The 16,239-nt window shown below is 42.1% G+C and overlaps 1 protein-coding gene across 9 annotated transcripts in view; it reads left to right on the top strand.

Annotated features, from left to right (window-relative positions):
* The window catches only part of PLCE1 (phospholipase C epsilon 1), a 312,093-nt gene that overhangs the window by 276,435 nt on the left and 19,419 nt on the right, over window positions 1–16,239 (top strand). For 8 of the 9 annotated variants that reach the window (XM_039546692.1, XM_039546694.1, XM_039546690.1 and 5 more), the window contains 4 exons: window positions 2,034–2,165; window positions 3,157–3,450; window positions 4,920–5,083; window positions 15,488–15,749. In XM_039546692.1, coding sequence (XP_039402626.1) covers window positions 2,034–2,165; window positions 3,157–3,450; window positions 4,920–5,083; window positions 15,488–15,749 — 852 coding nt within the window. The remainder of the gene's footprint in view (window positions 1–2,033; window positions 2,166–3,156; window positions 3,451–4,919; window positions 5,084–15,487; window positions 15,750–16,239) is intronic. The other variant, XM_039546698.1, reaches the window with a different exon arrangement.

Genomic DNA, 16,239 nt, shown 5'->3' on the forward strand with positions numbered 1-16,239 from the left:
TACACCACCTGGAAATTAACCATGTAACAAGTAACCCCAGTTTACAGATACTTTGTGCTGCTGGAGCAGTGCAAATGAGCTATATCAAGGTACAGGATCTGGCCAAATATATGTTGAAAGGCCAGAAGTCTGCTATGAGTCATCAGTTGCTCCATCTTCTTCCTAAATAATCTGAAGTTTTATTTTGCAACTGATTATTATTCTAATATAGGTAGGTATGTTTAACACAGATAATTCTCCCAGTGATACTAGCCAATACACAAGATATTAGAGCTGAAGTACTTGTTATAGCACCTTAATTTTACAAAAATATTATCTTTATTTCCTGCATTGTGTCCCTTTGTTAATAGTGGGTAGAAACTAGAGATTTCCAGTTTGTGGGAAATTTTTGATATTTTGAAATCTCCTGCAAACTGGGCATCTTAAAAAAATTTATTAAAACACCAAAACATGGTGTTTCCTAAACAAGGAATGATCCCTGGGACTGCTGCAGCTGTTGAGTGAAACTGACATTCTTGTCAGTTTCATTGCTGCCCTGAACAGCCCTTGGAGTCCCATGGTCTGTGGCTCCTGGGGAGCCCCAACCTGAATTGTCCCAGGCCAGGGGACCCAGGACTTCTAGACTTTGGGGCCAGGTGGCTCCCCATGCAGCCCAATTCCCAAACAGGCAGCACAGGGAGCTGACTGGCCTGGAAATGTGAAAACACTGGGCACTTCCAGGATTTCCTGGCTCAAGCTGAGGTTCTCATGTTTCCCAGTCTCCCTGCTGGGGAGCTGGGAGCCAAACAGTGGAACTCGGGCTCCCAGCTCTGTCAGGAAGCCTGGAAGCCCTGGCATGGAGGGGCTACCCCAGAGTTGCGGACCTTGGAAGCCATGACGGCTCCACTGAAATCATGTGCTTAACTTCAATCAGTATGTGCAAAAGCGTTTGAAGGATTGAGACCTCACTGCTAAACTGCAATAGGTTGAGTTCAGTGGGGCAGAATCCAACTTCTACTAAGCTTCATATTAGTAGTTAAAATGTTAATTTGCAATGTAAATTCGGTATTTTCTTCTATTGTAACTTAAGTTTTCAATTTACATTTTTTGTGCAATTTTTTTTTCAATTTTTAATAAAAAAAATAAGAAAAATGTAAGTTACAAATATGTCATGGAGTTCCAGTGGCATTCTTCACATGGCTTTATGTGTTGAGCGGATGTCAGAAGAACTCCTTGATGTATTTTACTTTGTATTTCAGTTAGATCTGATCAAAACCCACTGAAATCAATGGAAAGGAATTTAAATTAGTGGAAGTGGAATCCACTGGTTTCAGTGAACTTTAGATCATGTCCTTAATGATTGTTTTGAATATATGTATATGGAATAATAATATTTATTATAGTGCTTTTCATCTGAGTATCTCAAAACAGTCACAATCATTAAGTGATTAAAAGATTTTCCACACTTACAAATATTTTCCATGGTTGAAATATGAGTTATAAATACTAGTTTTAATATAATATAAGATGGCCCGGAAAAGACTCATGGGTCAACTAGTATATTACCCTATGGTTCGTTGGGATTGTCCTTACAGCAAATGTAGTCATTTTTGCCAGGTTCTTTTGAACACATAGTGTCATTGCCTACAGTGTGTCAGTACCATAATATGCATACTTGTATGTTTTGATTTACCAGAAAAACTGGTTGGATATGTGATGGATAGCATTAGTTTTTGGGTCTGAGTTTATTGTGACTGTTCAGTGTAGAATTTGTTTTGAGAGTAATTGGGGCTATTCTGTAATATGAGACTTAAATCACTTCCTGCTCTCCAGCCAAAAATAAATCTCAGGCAACAGTTATGTCACAAAGATTTTTTTTTCCTGTGTTGATGATTGTAAATATAGTTAGACTCGGTTACTGGGAATAATATGCTAGTTGTCCTGTGTGCTACTTTAGTATTAGTGCCTCAAAGAATAACGTGGAAAATGATGGAAAATGTCATGCCCTCTTGGTCATGTTTTTTGGCTTATTTATTTTACTTTTATGGGAACAGGCCTGTCAACGCTAAACCCATCTGGCTCTAGCAGAGGAAAGGAAAGAAAAAGCAGGAAGTCCATTTTTGGCAACAATCCGGGCAGACTAAGCCCTGGGGAGCCAGCAACACTTGCCAAAGCATCTGGAAAAGGTAGTCAGGATCTTCTTTCACCAATCACATGGAATGACTCTGTAGTCCAACACATACACCAGATCAAGTCATTAAAGATCAAACAATTTACTGTGTGCATGCTGCTCTTGAATTTTGGAATCACTTTTCATTAACAGTGCAGCTATTACAATAACTTCTTTATAAAGAATCAACTGTAAAGTAATGGAATGTTAGTATAGGATTAACTTGCTGGAGGTATAAAGTCAGTCAGTTAAAAATTACTGATGAGAATGATTGATTCACAATTAAAATATTTGTATCTTATAGCTTGAACACGTAATTTAGGATTAAGTTTATATCTTAAAAGATATGTGAGGAGATTTTCACAGGTGCAAATGACAGTTAAAATTGCAGTTAGCTGTTCTTGTCTTGAAAAGCTTCGCCATAGTCTTTGGGCAAAATCCTGCACTTAGTCTTTGTCCAAACTTCAGTGGGGCTGCAAGGGATATAAATCAGAAGAGAATTTGGCCCTCCATCTTTTACTGCAGGCTGTATAGTTAAGTTTGAAAGTTACATAGTAGTCTTAAAGAAATTTCATATGCTTTCCATTTAAACAATCTCCGTATTCCAAGAAGTGTACTAGCAATATTATAAAGGTGTCCAGCAATGAATTAAGAGTCAAGACTCATTTCAAATTGTTAAGATATTCTCACACATTAAATACCACATTAAATATGTACTCATTTAATTCAAGGAAATGATATTCAAATGTTTATTTATGGAAATATCTATTAATACATGTCTGGTTACAGTATCAATTAGTATTTAACCATTATGTAGTCAGTCTCTCACTAATTGCTCTTACTGCATATGAAGAAAGAAACGTGATACCTATGTGAACAGTGTGGTTTCTAGAGATCATTTATTTTTACCCAACCCAAAATAACATAAATATACTTCACAGGAAAAAACTTATGCTTGACGTCTGAGGATCTGCAGCTATAATTTGAGATTAATGTTTATTTTCCAGGTCCTTTTGAGGGTGCCCGGCAAACCTGGGAAGAACTTTGTTCTCCTCCTTTCAACCCTACAACTTCTCTCAGTGCTATCATAAGGACACCTAAATGTTATCATATCTCTTCACTGAATGAGAATGCTGCCAAACGTCTGTGCAGACGGTATTCTCAGAAACTGATTGAGCATACCACCTGTCAGCTATTGAGAACATATCCTGCTGCCACACGCATTGATTCTTCAAACCCCCATCCCCTTATATTCTGGCTCCATGGAATACAGCTTGTGGCAGTTAACTATCAAACTGATGGTATGGATAGAATAATTCCTCTAGTAATATATATTTATGTACATTTTAAATATTATAAAATAAGTGCTTCCTTAATTATGAAACTGTATTTACCATAATATTCCTTTACCTTACCATCATCTGTATTTGTGGATTTATTAAACAGATGTTGGGTTATTTGGCAAAGATACTGTACTTGAAAAAGATTTAAACCAACTACAAAAAGAAAAAGATAAAGATATACAGTAAACTTCATTGTAGCAGATGTGAAGTTTCAAGTGAATATACACCTAGGTGGTAACTCATAAAGAATAGGGCCCAGATTGTTTCCATTAGCACAGCCTGCATAAAAAGTGTTGCATAAAGGAGCCACTCCAGAAATACCCTTGGGAGAAATTGTGACTCTTGTTCCCAGGGAGGTAATTTATATCAGCTCTTGAAAGGGTGCATCTTCCTTCCCAACACATGCCCGCCCAGCCAACCAACCTTCCTCACCCACTTGCTTGCCGCAGAGAACATCACACCTTGCACTGTACCCAGAAGGGAGACAAATGATTTGGGTAAAATTCCATGTGGCCGTTTGAGATGTGTCGAGGGGCTTTACCTGGCATTAGTCCCTGGTGCAACTATGTTAAGGCTAAAAGCAATCTGTGCCTAATTTGGTAGGTCTTTTGCCTCACTGATGACATGGAAGTGCCTAGAGCACTGCACCCACAGACACCATAATTGGCTGGAATCCAGCACTTTTCCACTGCCATAGCCATAACATTATTTATGATGTCAAGTATCGGAGGGGTAGCCGTGTTAGTCTGGATCTGTAAAAGCAGCGAAGAGTCCTGTGGCACCTTATAGACTAACAGACGTATTGGAGCATGAGCTTTCATGGGTGAATACCCACTTAGTCGGATGCATCCGACGAAGTGGGTATTCATCCACGAAAGCTCACGCTCCAATACGTCTGTTAGTCTATAAGGTGCCACAGGACTCTTTGCATCATTTATGATAACTCCTTAAGAATACAAAGGCACTGAATTCCCTTATCCTAGAATTGACTCCTCTGGAACAAAGTCTGGGTGCTGATGCAGTGATGGTTACCATCTTTGGGCTATATTCTATCCCTATTTATGCTCCCTTTTGGGTTTTCATAAAAAGTTGCTCCATTCAGCTGACTTCAAATTACACAATCCGTTTTTTTCATCCTAGATTTTGGGACAAATCTCAGGAAACTTGTTAGGTATTGTTCATGGGGGTGGCCAAGACCTAATTAGAACAAAAACTAGAAAATGGTTAAAACTAGAAATTCCTTATTTTTTAAAAGTATAAACTATTTGGGCAACTTGGATATGTAAGTTAAAGCTGTCCCCTGAAATTTAATATTAGTTTTATACTGTCAGTTCAATTTTAACAGTGATTTTTTTAAAAACCCACATTTTGCTGTCTTTCTATTGAATCTTCACTATTTTTCAGTTGTGACTGCTTTACTTTTGCAGATCTCCCTCTGCATCTTAATGCAGCGATGTTTGAGGCGAATGGTGGCTGTGGGTGTGTTTTGAAACCCCCTGTTCTATGGGACAAGAACTGTCCAATGTACCAGCAATTTTCTCCATTAGACCGAGATCCATATAATATAGAGCCAGCTATATATTCTTTAACAGTAAGTACATTTTAAGGGAACGCTAAATATTAAAAATATTAATATTAAAAGCTAAATATTCAAACTGAATGTCGTGTAACTTCAGTCCTAAAAGGATCCCATCACTTTACAATTGCACTTTTATATTATGTGACGGGGCGATGACTCACCGGCGCAGCACCTCCTGCTTGTTGTCCTGGGAATTAGCTCTTCCAGCCTGGAGCGCCCTCTGCAGGCCAGTGTCTCGCCTGCCGCTGGCCCCTGCATCCCTCACGGTGCCCCTCTACATGAGGATTCTGCCCACCGCAGTACCCCCTCACTGTGGGTCTGCCCTCCCAGGGGAACCCCCAACCTCCTATTCCCACCTTGCCTCAGTGGCTACTGCCAGTCACCATTTAGCTCCCGCTCACTGGGGCAGATGGCAGTCTGTAAAAAATTCATCATTGGCAAGGGGGGTTGGACCGGATGCCTCTGCCTATTACTGGGCTGCCCCTCTGCAGCCGTAGTGCCCTTTTGTGGGCCCTTAACTCGGCCTACAGCCTAGGGCTTTGCTAGGCTGGAGCTCCCCAGCTCCCTCTGCCCTTCCCCGGCACTGCTTCACCCTAGGGTACCCTCCTCAGCTTCCCAGGCAGCCAGGTCCTTCTCTCTCTGACAGCTAGAGAGAGAATGTCTCAGTCCTTCTGGCCCACCACCCTCTTATAAGGGCCAGCTGGGCCCTGATTGCACTGGCTACAGCTGTGGCTGCTTTCCCAATCTGCCCAGCTTTTCTCCAGCCACAGCCCTCTCCAGGGCTGCTTTAACCCCTTCAGGGCCGGAGCGGGGTAACCATCCTGCTATATATTCTATAATAATAATATAAGAATGGCCATATTGGGTCAGACCAAAGGTCCATATAGCCCAGTATCCTGTCTTCTGACAGTGGCCAATGCCAGGTGCCCCAGAGGGAATGAACAGAACAGGTAATCATCAAGTGATCCATCCCATCTCCCATTCCCAGCTTCTGGCAAACAGAAGCTGGGGACACCATCCCCAGGGGCGGCTCCGTGCTTGAGGCAGCAAAATGCCTAGAGCCGCCCCTGCCCATCCCTGCCCATCCTAACAAATAGCCATATATGGACCTATCCTCCATGAACTTACCTAGTTCTTTTTTGAACCCTGTTATAGTCTTGGCCTTCACAACATCCTCTGGCAAAGAGTTCCACAGACTTACTGGGCATTCTGTGAAAAAATACTTCCTTTTGTTTGTTTTAAACCTACAGCCTATTAATTTCATTTGGTCAGCCCAGTTCTTGTGTTATGAAAAGGAGTAAATAACACTTCCTTATTTACTTTCTCCGCACCAGTCATGATTTTATAGATGTCAATCATATCACCTCTTAGTCATCTCTTTTCCAAGCTGAAAAGTCCAGTTTTCTTATCTCTCCACATACAGCAGCCGTTCCATACCCCTAATAATTTTTGTTGCCCTTTTCTGAACCTTTTCCAATTCCAGTATATCTTTTTTGAGACGGGGCGACCACATCTGCACATATGGATTTATAAAGAGGCAATATGATATTTTCTATCTTATTATCAATCCCTTTCTTAATGATTCCCAACATTCTGTTTTCTGTTCTGACTGTGGCTGCACATTGAGTGGATGTTTTCAGAGAACTGTCCACAATGACTCCAAGATCTCTTTCTTGAGTGGTAACAGCTAATTTAGACCCAATCATTTTATATGTATAGTTGGGATTATGTTTTCCAATGTGCATTTCTTTGCATTTATCAACCTTGAATTTCATCTGCCATTTTGTTGCCCAGTCATGCAGTCGGGGGCAGCTCTAGCCATTTCGCCGCCCCAAGCACGGCGGCACGCCGCAGGGGGCGCTCTGCCGGTCGCCGGTCCCGCGGCTCCAGTGGACCTCCCACAGACGTGCCTGCGGAGGGTCCACTGGTCCCGCGGCTCCGGTGGACCTCCCGCAGGCGTGCCTACGGAATCTCCACCAGAGCCGCGGGACCAGCGGACCTTCCGCAGGGACGCCTGTGGGAGGTCCACCGGAGCCGCCTGCCGCCCTCTCGGCGACCGGCAGAGCGCCCCCCGCGGCATGCTGCCCCAAGCACGCGCTTGGCGTGCTGGGGCCTGGAGCCGCCCCTGCACGCAGCTTTGTGAGATCCTTTTGTGGCTCTTTGCAGTCTGCCTGGGACTTAACTATCCTGAGTAGTTTTGTATCATCTGCAAATTTTGCCACCTCACTGTTTACCCCCTTTTCCAGATCATTTATGAATGTGTTGAATAGGACTGGGCCCAGTACAGACCCCTGGGGGACACCGCTATTTACCTCTCTTCATTCTGAAAACGGACCATTTATTCCTTCCCTTTGTTTTCTATCCTTTAACTAGTTACCGATCCATGAGAGCATCTTCCCCCTTATCCCATGACAGCTTATCTGGGGACCTTGTCAAAGGCTTTCTGAAAATCTAAGTACACTATATCCACTGGATCCTCCTGGTCCACATGCTTGTTGAGCCCCTCAAAGAATTCTAGTAGATGGGTGAGGCATGATTTCCCTTTACAAAAACCGCGTTGATCTTTCCCCAGCAAATTATGTTAATCTATGTGTCTGATAAGTTTGTTCTTTACTATAGTTTCAAACAGTTTGCCCGGTACTGAAGTCAAGCTTACCAGCCTGTAATTGCTGGGATCACCTCTGGAGCCCTTTTTAAAAATTGGCATCACATTAGCTATCCTCCAGTCATTTGGTACAGAATAATGATTTGTAATAACTAAGATCAGTATAACTAAAAGAAGTTACTGGGGGGGACATTCTCTAGTTTATTTGTTTGTGCATTGACAGCACTGTGTTTATAGAGGCTTTTACTGTTTCCCCTTGTTGACGTGAGTGCTTACCCCTAGGGTACCTCTGCGTACCGAGACATGGCGATGCATGGGACTGCACCTCTCTGGTGGCCACCTTCTCGGCTCTGATTACCAGAGTCATCTCTGGACTCTCTCACTGGGTCTTCTGTGGCTCAGCCCTTCGCCCAAGTCACACAACAGTTCAGCTCCCCTTCTGAGATTCAGTCCCATTCCAGGGTTCAGACCTAGATACAGTACTACAGCTGAGGCCTCGCCAGTGCCCAGGAGAGTGGGATAATCACCTCCCATGTCTTATAGTCCTTATAACACACCCCAGAATATTAGCCTTTTTCATAATTGCATCACATTAGTGACTGCTATTCAGTTTGTGTTCCACTAAAACACCCAGATCCTTCAGTGCTATCTCCTAGCCAGTTATTCCCCATTTGGTGCTGTGCCATTGATTTTTCCTTCCTAAGTGAGATACTTTGTACTTGTCTTTACTGAATGTCATCTTGTTGAATTCAGACCAGCTCTCCAATTTCACTGTCTTTTTTAATTGTAATCTTGGCCTCCAAAGTGCTTCCAACCCTGTTTGGTGTCATTGCAAATTTTATAAGCATCCTCTTCACTCCATTAACCAAGTCATTAATGAAAATATTGAATAGTACCAGACCCAGGACTGACCCCTGGAGGACCCCGCTAGATACACCCTCTCAGTTTGACAGTGAACCATTGATAACTACTCTGAATACAGTCTTTCAACCAGCTGTGCACCCATCTTATAATAATTTCATCTAGACCACATTTCCCTAATTTGCTTATGAGACTGTCATGTGGGACTGTGTCAAAAGTCTTACTACAATCAAGATATATTCACTAGGCCAGTATTCCTGTCAAAGAAGGAAATGAGGTTGGTTTGGCATGCTTTCTTCTTGAGAAATCCATGCTGGCTATTCCATATAACCCTATTATCATCTAGATAATGCTTACAAATTGATTGTTTAATAATTTGTTACAGTATCTTTCCATGTACTGAAGTTAGGCTGACTGCACCATAAGTCTCTGGGTCCTCTATCTTCCCCTTTTCAAAGATAAGTACTGTGTTTGCCCTTTTCCAGTCCTCTGGGATCTCACTCATCTTCCATGAGTTTCTCAAAGATAATCACTAATGGTTCCAGGATTGCTGCAGCCAGGGCCGGCTTTAGGCCGATTCCCCCTAATTCCCGGGCCATGCACCTAAGAGGGCCCTGCAGCGTCCGGGAGAGGGGCCCCGCAAGGTAAGGCCCCGGAAGACAACTGCTGCCAAGGAAGGACCCTCTACCGAATTGCCGCTGCTATCTTCGGCAGCAGCTCAATCGCTGCCGCTGTCTTCGGCGGCATTTCGGCAGCAGCCGGCCCTGGCTGCAGCTAGTTCCTCAAGTACCCTAGGATGAATTTCTTCAGGCCTTGCCACCTTGAATACATCTAACTTATCGAAATATTCTTTAATGTGTTCTTCCCCCTTATTGTTAATATTGTGTTTAGTATCTGCTCACCACTGTTTTAGTGAAGACTGAACAAAACAGGCATTTAAGCCTTCAGCCTTCTTGATGTCATTCATTATTAGCTCTCCTTCCTTGCTAAGTAGAGGACATACACTTTCCTTAATCTTTCTCTTGCTCCTAATGTTTTGAAATAACCAGTACTTATTGCCCTTTATATCCCTTGCTAGATGTATCTTATTTTGTGCCTTAGCCTTTCTGATTTTATCCCTGCATGCTTGTGCTATTCTTTTGTACTCATCCTTAGCAATTTATACATTTTTCCACTTTTTGTAGAATTCATTTTTGATTTTCAGGTCATTGAAGAGCTCCTGAGGGAGCCATATTGTCCCTCTTACTAGTCTTCCTATCCTTTCCTTCACATAGGGGTAGTTTGCAGTTGTGCTTTTAATACTGTCTCCTTGAGAAATTGCCAGCTCTTCTGAACTCCTATAACCCTTAGATCAGTGGTTCTCAACCAGGGGTCCGAGGCCCCCTGGAGGGCCACAAGCAAGTTTCAGGGGGTCCTCCAAGCATGGCCAGTGTTAGACTCGTTAGGGCCCAAGGCAGAAAGCCAAAGCCCCACCATGCAGGACTGCAGCCCAGGGCGCTGAGCCCCACCACCTGGGGCTGAAGCCGAAGCCTGAGGAACTTAGCTTCACAGTGGAGCCCTGGGCACTTGCCCTGATTGCTACCCCTTAACACTGGCCCTGGGTTTTATATGCAGAAAAACAGTTGTTGTGGCACAGCTGGACTGTGCAGTTTTTATAGCATGTTGGGGGGGGGAGGCTTAGAAAGAAAAATTTTGAGTACTGCTCCTTAGATGAGTTCCCAGGGGACCTGGGACCTACCAGTTTTCTGAGTTTTAGTCTGCTTTTTTGAAATCCATTGTCCTTGTTCTGCTGCTTTCACTACTTCCTTAAATTTTGTGATTCTAATGAATCATTTCATGATCCCTTTCACCCAAGTTGCCTTCAACCTTCAGATTCCCATCCAGTTCCTCCCTTATCGGTCAGAATCAAGTCCAAAATGGCTGTCCTCCTGGTTACTGCCTCCATTTTCTGAAACAAAAAGTTGTCCTAATACAGTCCAAAAACTTATTTGAAATTTTGTGTTTTGACATATTACTTTTCCAACAAATGTCTGGGTAGTTAGCCCCACATTACTACTTGGTCTTGTGTTTTGGATATATCTGTTTGTTCCAGAAATGCCTCGTTCACCTCTGTGACGAGGTTCCCTCTCCACTCGTGGCACCTCCTGCTGGTCGCTCTGGGGATTAGCTCGTCTCATGCTGTGACCTCCTCAGTGGTCTCTCCACCCGTCATCTTCTCTGTATGCAGTCTCTCTCACTCTCAGTGCTGCCACTTCCGGTCTGTGGCTTGGCCCTCCGACCAGGTCACTAAGTCCCTCCCTTTCCAGGGAAATCACAGTTTTTCTGGACCAGCTGTCTGGCGGGCATCTCTTACACCCTGTACAACTACCCTGTAGCTGGTAAGGGAACCCAGGCCTACCCTCTACACTGGGTTCCAGCTCAGAGACCCTATAACATGCAGCCTGGGCCTGTACTGCCTTTGACCTTGTTGCTGTTTCCCTAGGTTTTTTCCTACCTAACTGGCTCCCCTCACCCTGGATTTGCCAGCTTCTCCACTCCCTCCTCTCAGGGAGTTGGTGCAGCCTGCCTTCCTCCAGCCTCAAATACTCTTGTCCCCCTTTCCAGGGAGTGACTGCCCTTCCCTAGCTGCAGCCCTCCTCTCTAGCCAGCTACCTGCCTTTCTACAGATCCCGTCCTGTTCCTGCCCAGATGAGCCCATTCCTCCTCCATTAGCTCCCTGTCTTGCAGCCTAATTAGTAGCTTGGGCCCATCTGGCCTCACCCAGCTCTTGCCAGGCTAATGTGGTTGCACGCCCAATCACAACCTCCTGATCTGGTGGTCTATAGTGGACCCTACCATGACATCGCCCCTATTTTTCCCCTTTTATCTTTACCCATAGATTTTCAAGTGGTTTATCTCTCACCTCCTTCTGGACCTCAGAACAAGTGGATATTTTTTTTATGTATATTGCAACACCTCCTCCCTATTTATCCTGACTGCCAGGCGAACAAACAATATCCCTCTATACCAATACTGAAGTCATGAGACTTATCCCACCAGGTCAATTAAATCAGAATTTAGCTTATATACTAATACTTCTAGTTCTTCCCATTTATTCCCCATACTCCTTGCATTTGTGTATAGAGATGTAAGATGTTGAGCAGATTCCCCTACTGATTTCTCTCTTGTTGCTCCTATGCCTTTACTGTAATTTTCTATGTCTCCCCCTCCCTGCTCCCCCACATCTAGCACTCTGCTGATCTGCCTAGACACCTGGCCCCTGGCTCCAGGGTCCCAACACATGGGTTGGCACTACTCCTCCATATACCAAGGCACAGGCAACTGAGCAACAAAATAGCAGATTAAATTCAGTGTTAAGAAATGCAAAATAATATACATTAGAAAACATAATCCAAACTATGCACAGAAAATGATGGGGTCTAAATTGATACCATTCAAGAAACAGATCTTTGGGTCATCGTGGATAGTTGTCTGACATCTGCTCAATGTGCAGTGGCAGTCAAAAAAGCTAACAATGTTAGAAACCATTAGGAAAGGGATAGATAATAAGACAAAAAATATCATAATGACAGTATAAAAATCCATGGTTTGCCGACACCTTGAATACTGCATGCAGTTCTGGTGGCGCCATCTCAAAAAAGATACATTAAAATTAGAGCTGCCAAGTGATTAAAAAAATTAATTGCGCAATTAATCACAATGTTAAACAATAATAGAATACCATTTATTTAATTATTTTGGGATGTTTTCTACATTTTCAAATATATTGATTTCAGTTACAACACAGAATACAAAGTGTACAGTATTCACTTTATATTTACTTTTTGATTACAAGTATTTGCACTGTAAAAAACAAAATAAATAGTATTTTTCAATTCACCTAATACAAGTACTGTAATGCAATCTCTTTATCATGAAAGTTGAACTTGAATTATGTACAAAAAAACTGCATTCAAAAATAAAACAATGTAACATTTTAGAGCCTGCAAGTCCACTCAGTCCTACTTCTTGTTCAGCCAGTTGCTCAGACAAACAAGTTTGTTTGCATTTGGACGAGATAATGCTGCCCACTTCTTGTTCACAGTGTCACCTGAAAGTGAGAACAGGCATTTTCCTGGCACTATTGTAGCCAGCATTGTAAGATATTTATGTGCCAGATGCTCTAAAGATTCACATGTCCCTTCATACTTCAACCACCATTCATGGGGACATGCGTGCATGCTGATGACGGGTTCTGCTCGATAACAGTCCAAAGCAGTGCAGACTGACGCATGCTCATTTCCATTAGCTGAATCAGATGCCACCAGCAGGTTGATTTTCTTTTTTGGTGGTTCGGGTTCTGTAGTTTCCACATCGGAGTGTTGCTCTTTTAAGACTTCTGAAAGCATGCTCCACATCTGTCCCTCTCAGATTTTGGAAGACACTTCAGATTCTTAAATCTTGGGTCGAGGGCTGTAGCTATCTTTAGAAATCTCACATTGATACCTTCTTTGTGTTTTGTAAAATCTGCAGTGAAAGTGTTCTTAAAATGAACAACATGTGCTAGGTCATCTCTATAACTGCTATAACATGAAATATATGGCAGAATGCAGGTAAAATAGAGCAGGGGAACATACAATTATCCCCCCAAGAAGTTCAGTTGCAAATTTAATTAACACTTTTTTTTTTTTAACGAGCATCATCAGCATGGAAACATGTCATGGAATAGTGGCCGAAGCATGAAGGGACATACGAATGTTTCACGTATCTGGCACATAAATACCTTGCAATGCCAGCTACAACAGTGCCATGCAAATATCTGTTCTCACTTTCTGGTGACATTACATTTACAGGAGATAATGCTGCCCTCTTCTTATTTGTAAACAAATTTGTTTGTCATAGGGCTGCGGGGGGGGATCGATCTAAGATACGCAAATCTTAGTTCGACTTACCTGGCCGTCCTCACGGCGGCGAGTCAACTGCCGCGGCTCCCCCGTTGATGCTGCTTACTCCTCCTGCCAAGGGGAAGCATGGGCATCGATTCGCGGATCGATTTATCGTGTCTAGACGAGATGCAATAAATCGATCCCCTATAGATCGATTACTACCCGCCGATTCTGCGGGTAGTATAGACGTACCCTTAGCGATTGGCTGAACAAAAAGTAGAACTGAGTGGACTTGTAGGCTCTGAAGTTTTGTCTGTGAGTGCAGTTCTGTAACAAAACAAAAAAAATCTACATTTGTAAATTTCACTTTCATGATAAAGAAATGATAAAGTACTTGTATGAGGTGAATTGGAAAATACTATTTCTTTTGTTTATCATTTTTACAGTGCAAATATTTGTAATAAAAATAATATACACTTTGATTTCAATTACAACACAGAATACAGTATATATGAAAATGTAGAAGAACATTCAAAATATTTAAAAAATTTCAATTGTAATTCTATTGTTTAACAGTGCGATTAAAACTGCGATTAAGCATGATTAATTTTTTTAGTTAATCACATGAGTAACTGTGATTAATAGACAGGCCAAATTAGAAAAAGTAGAGAAAGGCAACAAAAATTATTAGGGATATGGAACAGCTTCCATATGAGGAGAGATTAAAAAGAGTGAGACAGTTCAGTTGAGAAAAGAAATGATTAAGGGAGGATATGATAGAGGCTTATAAAATCATGAATGGTGTGGAGAAGGTGAATAATGGAAGTGCTTTACCCCTTTACATAACACAAGAACCAGGGATCATCCAATGAAATTAATAGGCAGCACGTTTAGAACAAACTAAGGGAAGTACTTCTTCACATTACACACAGTCAACCTGTGGAACTCATTGCCAGGAGATGTTGAGAAGGCCAAAAGTATAACTGGACTCAAAAAAGAATTAGATAAGTTCATGGTGGACAAGTCCATCAATGGCTGTTAGCCAGAATAGTCATGGATGCAACCCCATGCTCTGAGTGTCCCTAAACATCTGACTGCCAGAAGCTGGACCTGTTCATTCCCTCTGAAATATCTGGTACCACAGTAGCATTACCAGCCACAGTTAGAAGATAGGATACTGGGTAAGATGGACCATTGTTCTGACCCACTATTGCCATTCATGTGTTCTTATGTTCCAATAACTCCCCCATTTTCCTGTTCTGTCACAGGCCTTTATAGCCCCATGTGTAGCCTGCCTCCTTTTAATTGGTTCAGTTCAGCCTACCTACTCTGACACTGGGGAGCTGTGCCTGGTTTACTCACAGGGCCCAGCTTCTCTGTGACACCACCGTAGTGTCAGTTAGGAGGCCCTGATCCTGAAAACATTACACTGGGGCCACTCACTTGAATAATGTTACACATATGCTTAAGTATTTTCAGGGCTTCATTTCTCCCTTACTGAAAAGACTTTTATAAACATCAGTAGGAGTGCAGTGAAAAACCCTTAAATCTTTTTTAAAATAATATAATATAATGAGGACATATTATTTAAAGGATGTTCTGTCAGAAATTTGAATGTTTTTAAATTAGTCCCTTTGTGGAGATATTTGAGAAAATTTATATGAGATTAACAGGAATCAAATGTATCCTAATTCTGAGCATTTAGGGTCAAATTCTCTCATTTATCAGAGTAGCTCCATTGAAGTCAGTGGAGTTACTCTGATAACTGAGAGGAAAAATTGACCCTTATTATCTAGATTACAAGTACATTTTTTTATTAACCTTCAAATACTTTGAATTGTTACATTCATGATCTATGTTCTATTTTTCAAATGAAAGTTACACTAGCAATTGTACTTGTTTTAAGCTGCTCTGTTTCTGAAATTACTATCTTGGCAATTCAGAATACTGAATCAGGGTTGTAATTAGATCAGCATGTTAACAAATTGTTCTTTGGAGTATGATAAATTTTATTGAACTTGAAAATGCAACATAAAAAAAACCCTAGCCCACTAATTGGTTACTTTGTGTTCTCCTCTGCTTCAGATTGTGTCTGGACAAAATGTTTGTCCTAGCAACAGCACAGGAAGTCCATGCATTGAAGTTGATGTACTTGGGATGTCTTTGGATAGCTGCCATTTCCGCACAAAACCCATTCATCGCAATACTCTCAACCCCATGTGGAATGAACAGTTTCTCTACCGGGTTCACTTTGAGGATCTGGTCTTTCTTAGATTTGCAGTTGTTGAAAACAACAGCTCAGCTATAACTGCTCAAAGAATCATTCCACTAAAGGCTCTAAAAAGAGGTAAAATACAATTTGCACTAACTTTGTACATAGTGCCTAGATCCTGAATTATGACTGAGAGTGCTCAGCATCACTTAGTGGGATGTATTTAGTTCTGGGGCCATCTGTCTCAGATGTCAATTAGAGCATTTTCAGTGCCCGAGTTATGCTGTGCTGGCTACTCTTTGCCCCCAGAGACCATTCCAGGAACTTGTGATTACTAGGGCAGAAAGATGTACCACCTCTGCCCCCTTTTCCATGGCTATGCTCACTGCACCAATGGCTGGAAAAGATGGGGGACAGAGTCTAGGGGTGCTACAGTAACTGTCACCTAGGATTTCCTCTACACCAGGAAATCCTCAAGACGGGTGGTCAAGTTGGTCTCAGGGCTATCTTATGCCATTGTGGTAAAACAGAGCAGTCTTAACATACTGGATTACGTTCATTGTCCAAGATAAAAATAAATATTTTTATGCTGTTTAATACTTCTAATTTATGTTTTTGCTTTCAT

The sequence above is a fragment of the Mauremys reevesii genome, linkage group 7 (genome assembly GCF_016161935.1).
Source record: "Mauremys reevesii isolate NIE-2019 linkage group 7, ASM1616193v1, whole genome shotgun sequence".
Classification (NCBI taxonomy): Eukaryota; Metazoa; Chordata; order Testudines; family Geoemydidae; genus Mauremys; species Mauremys reevesii.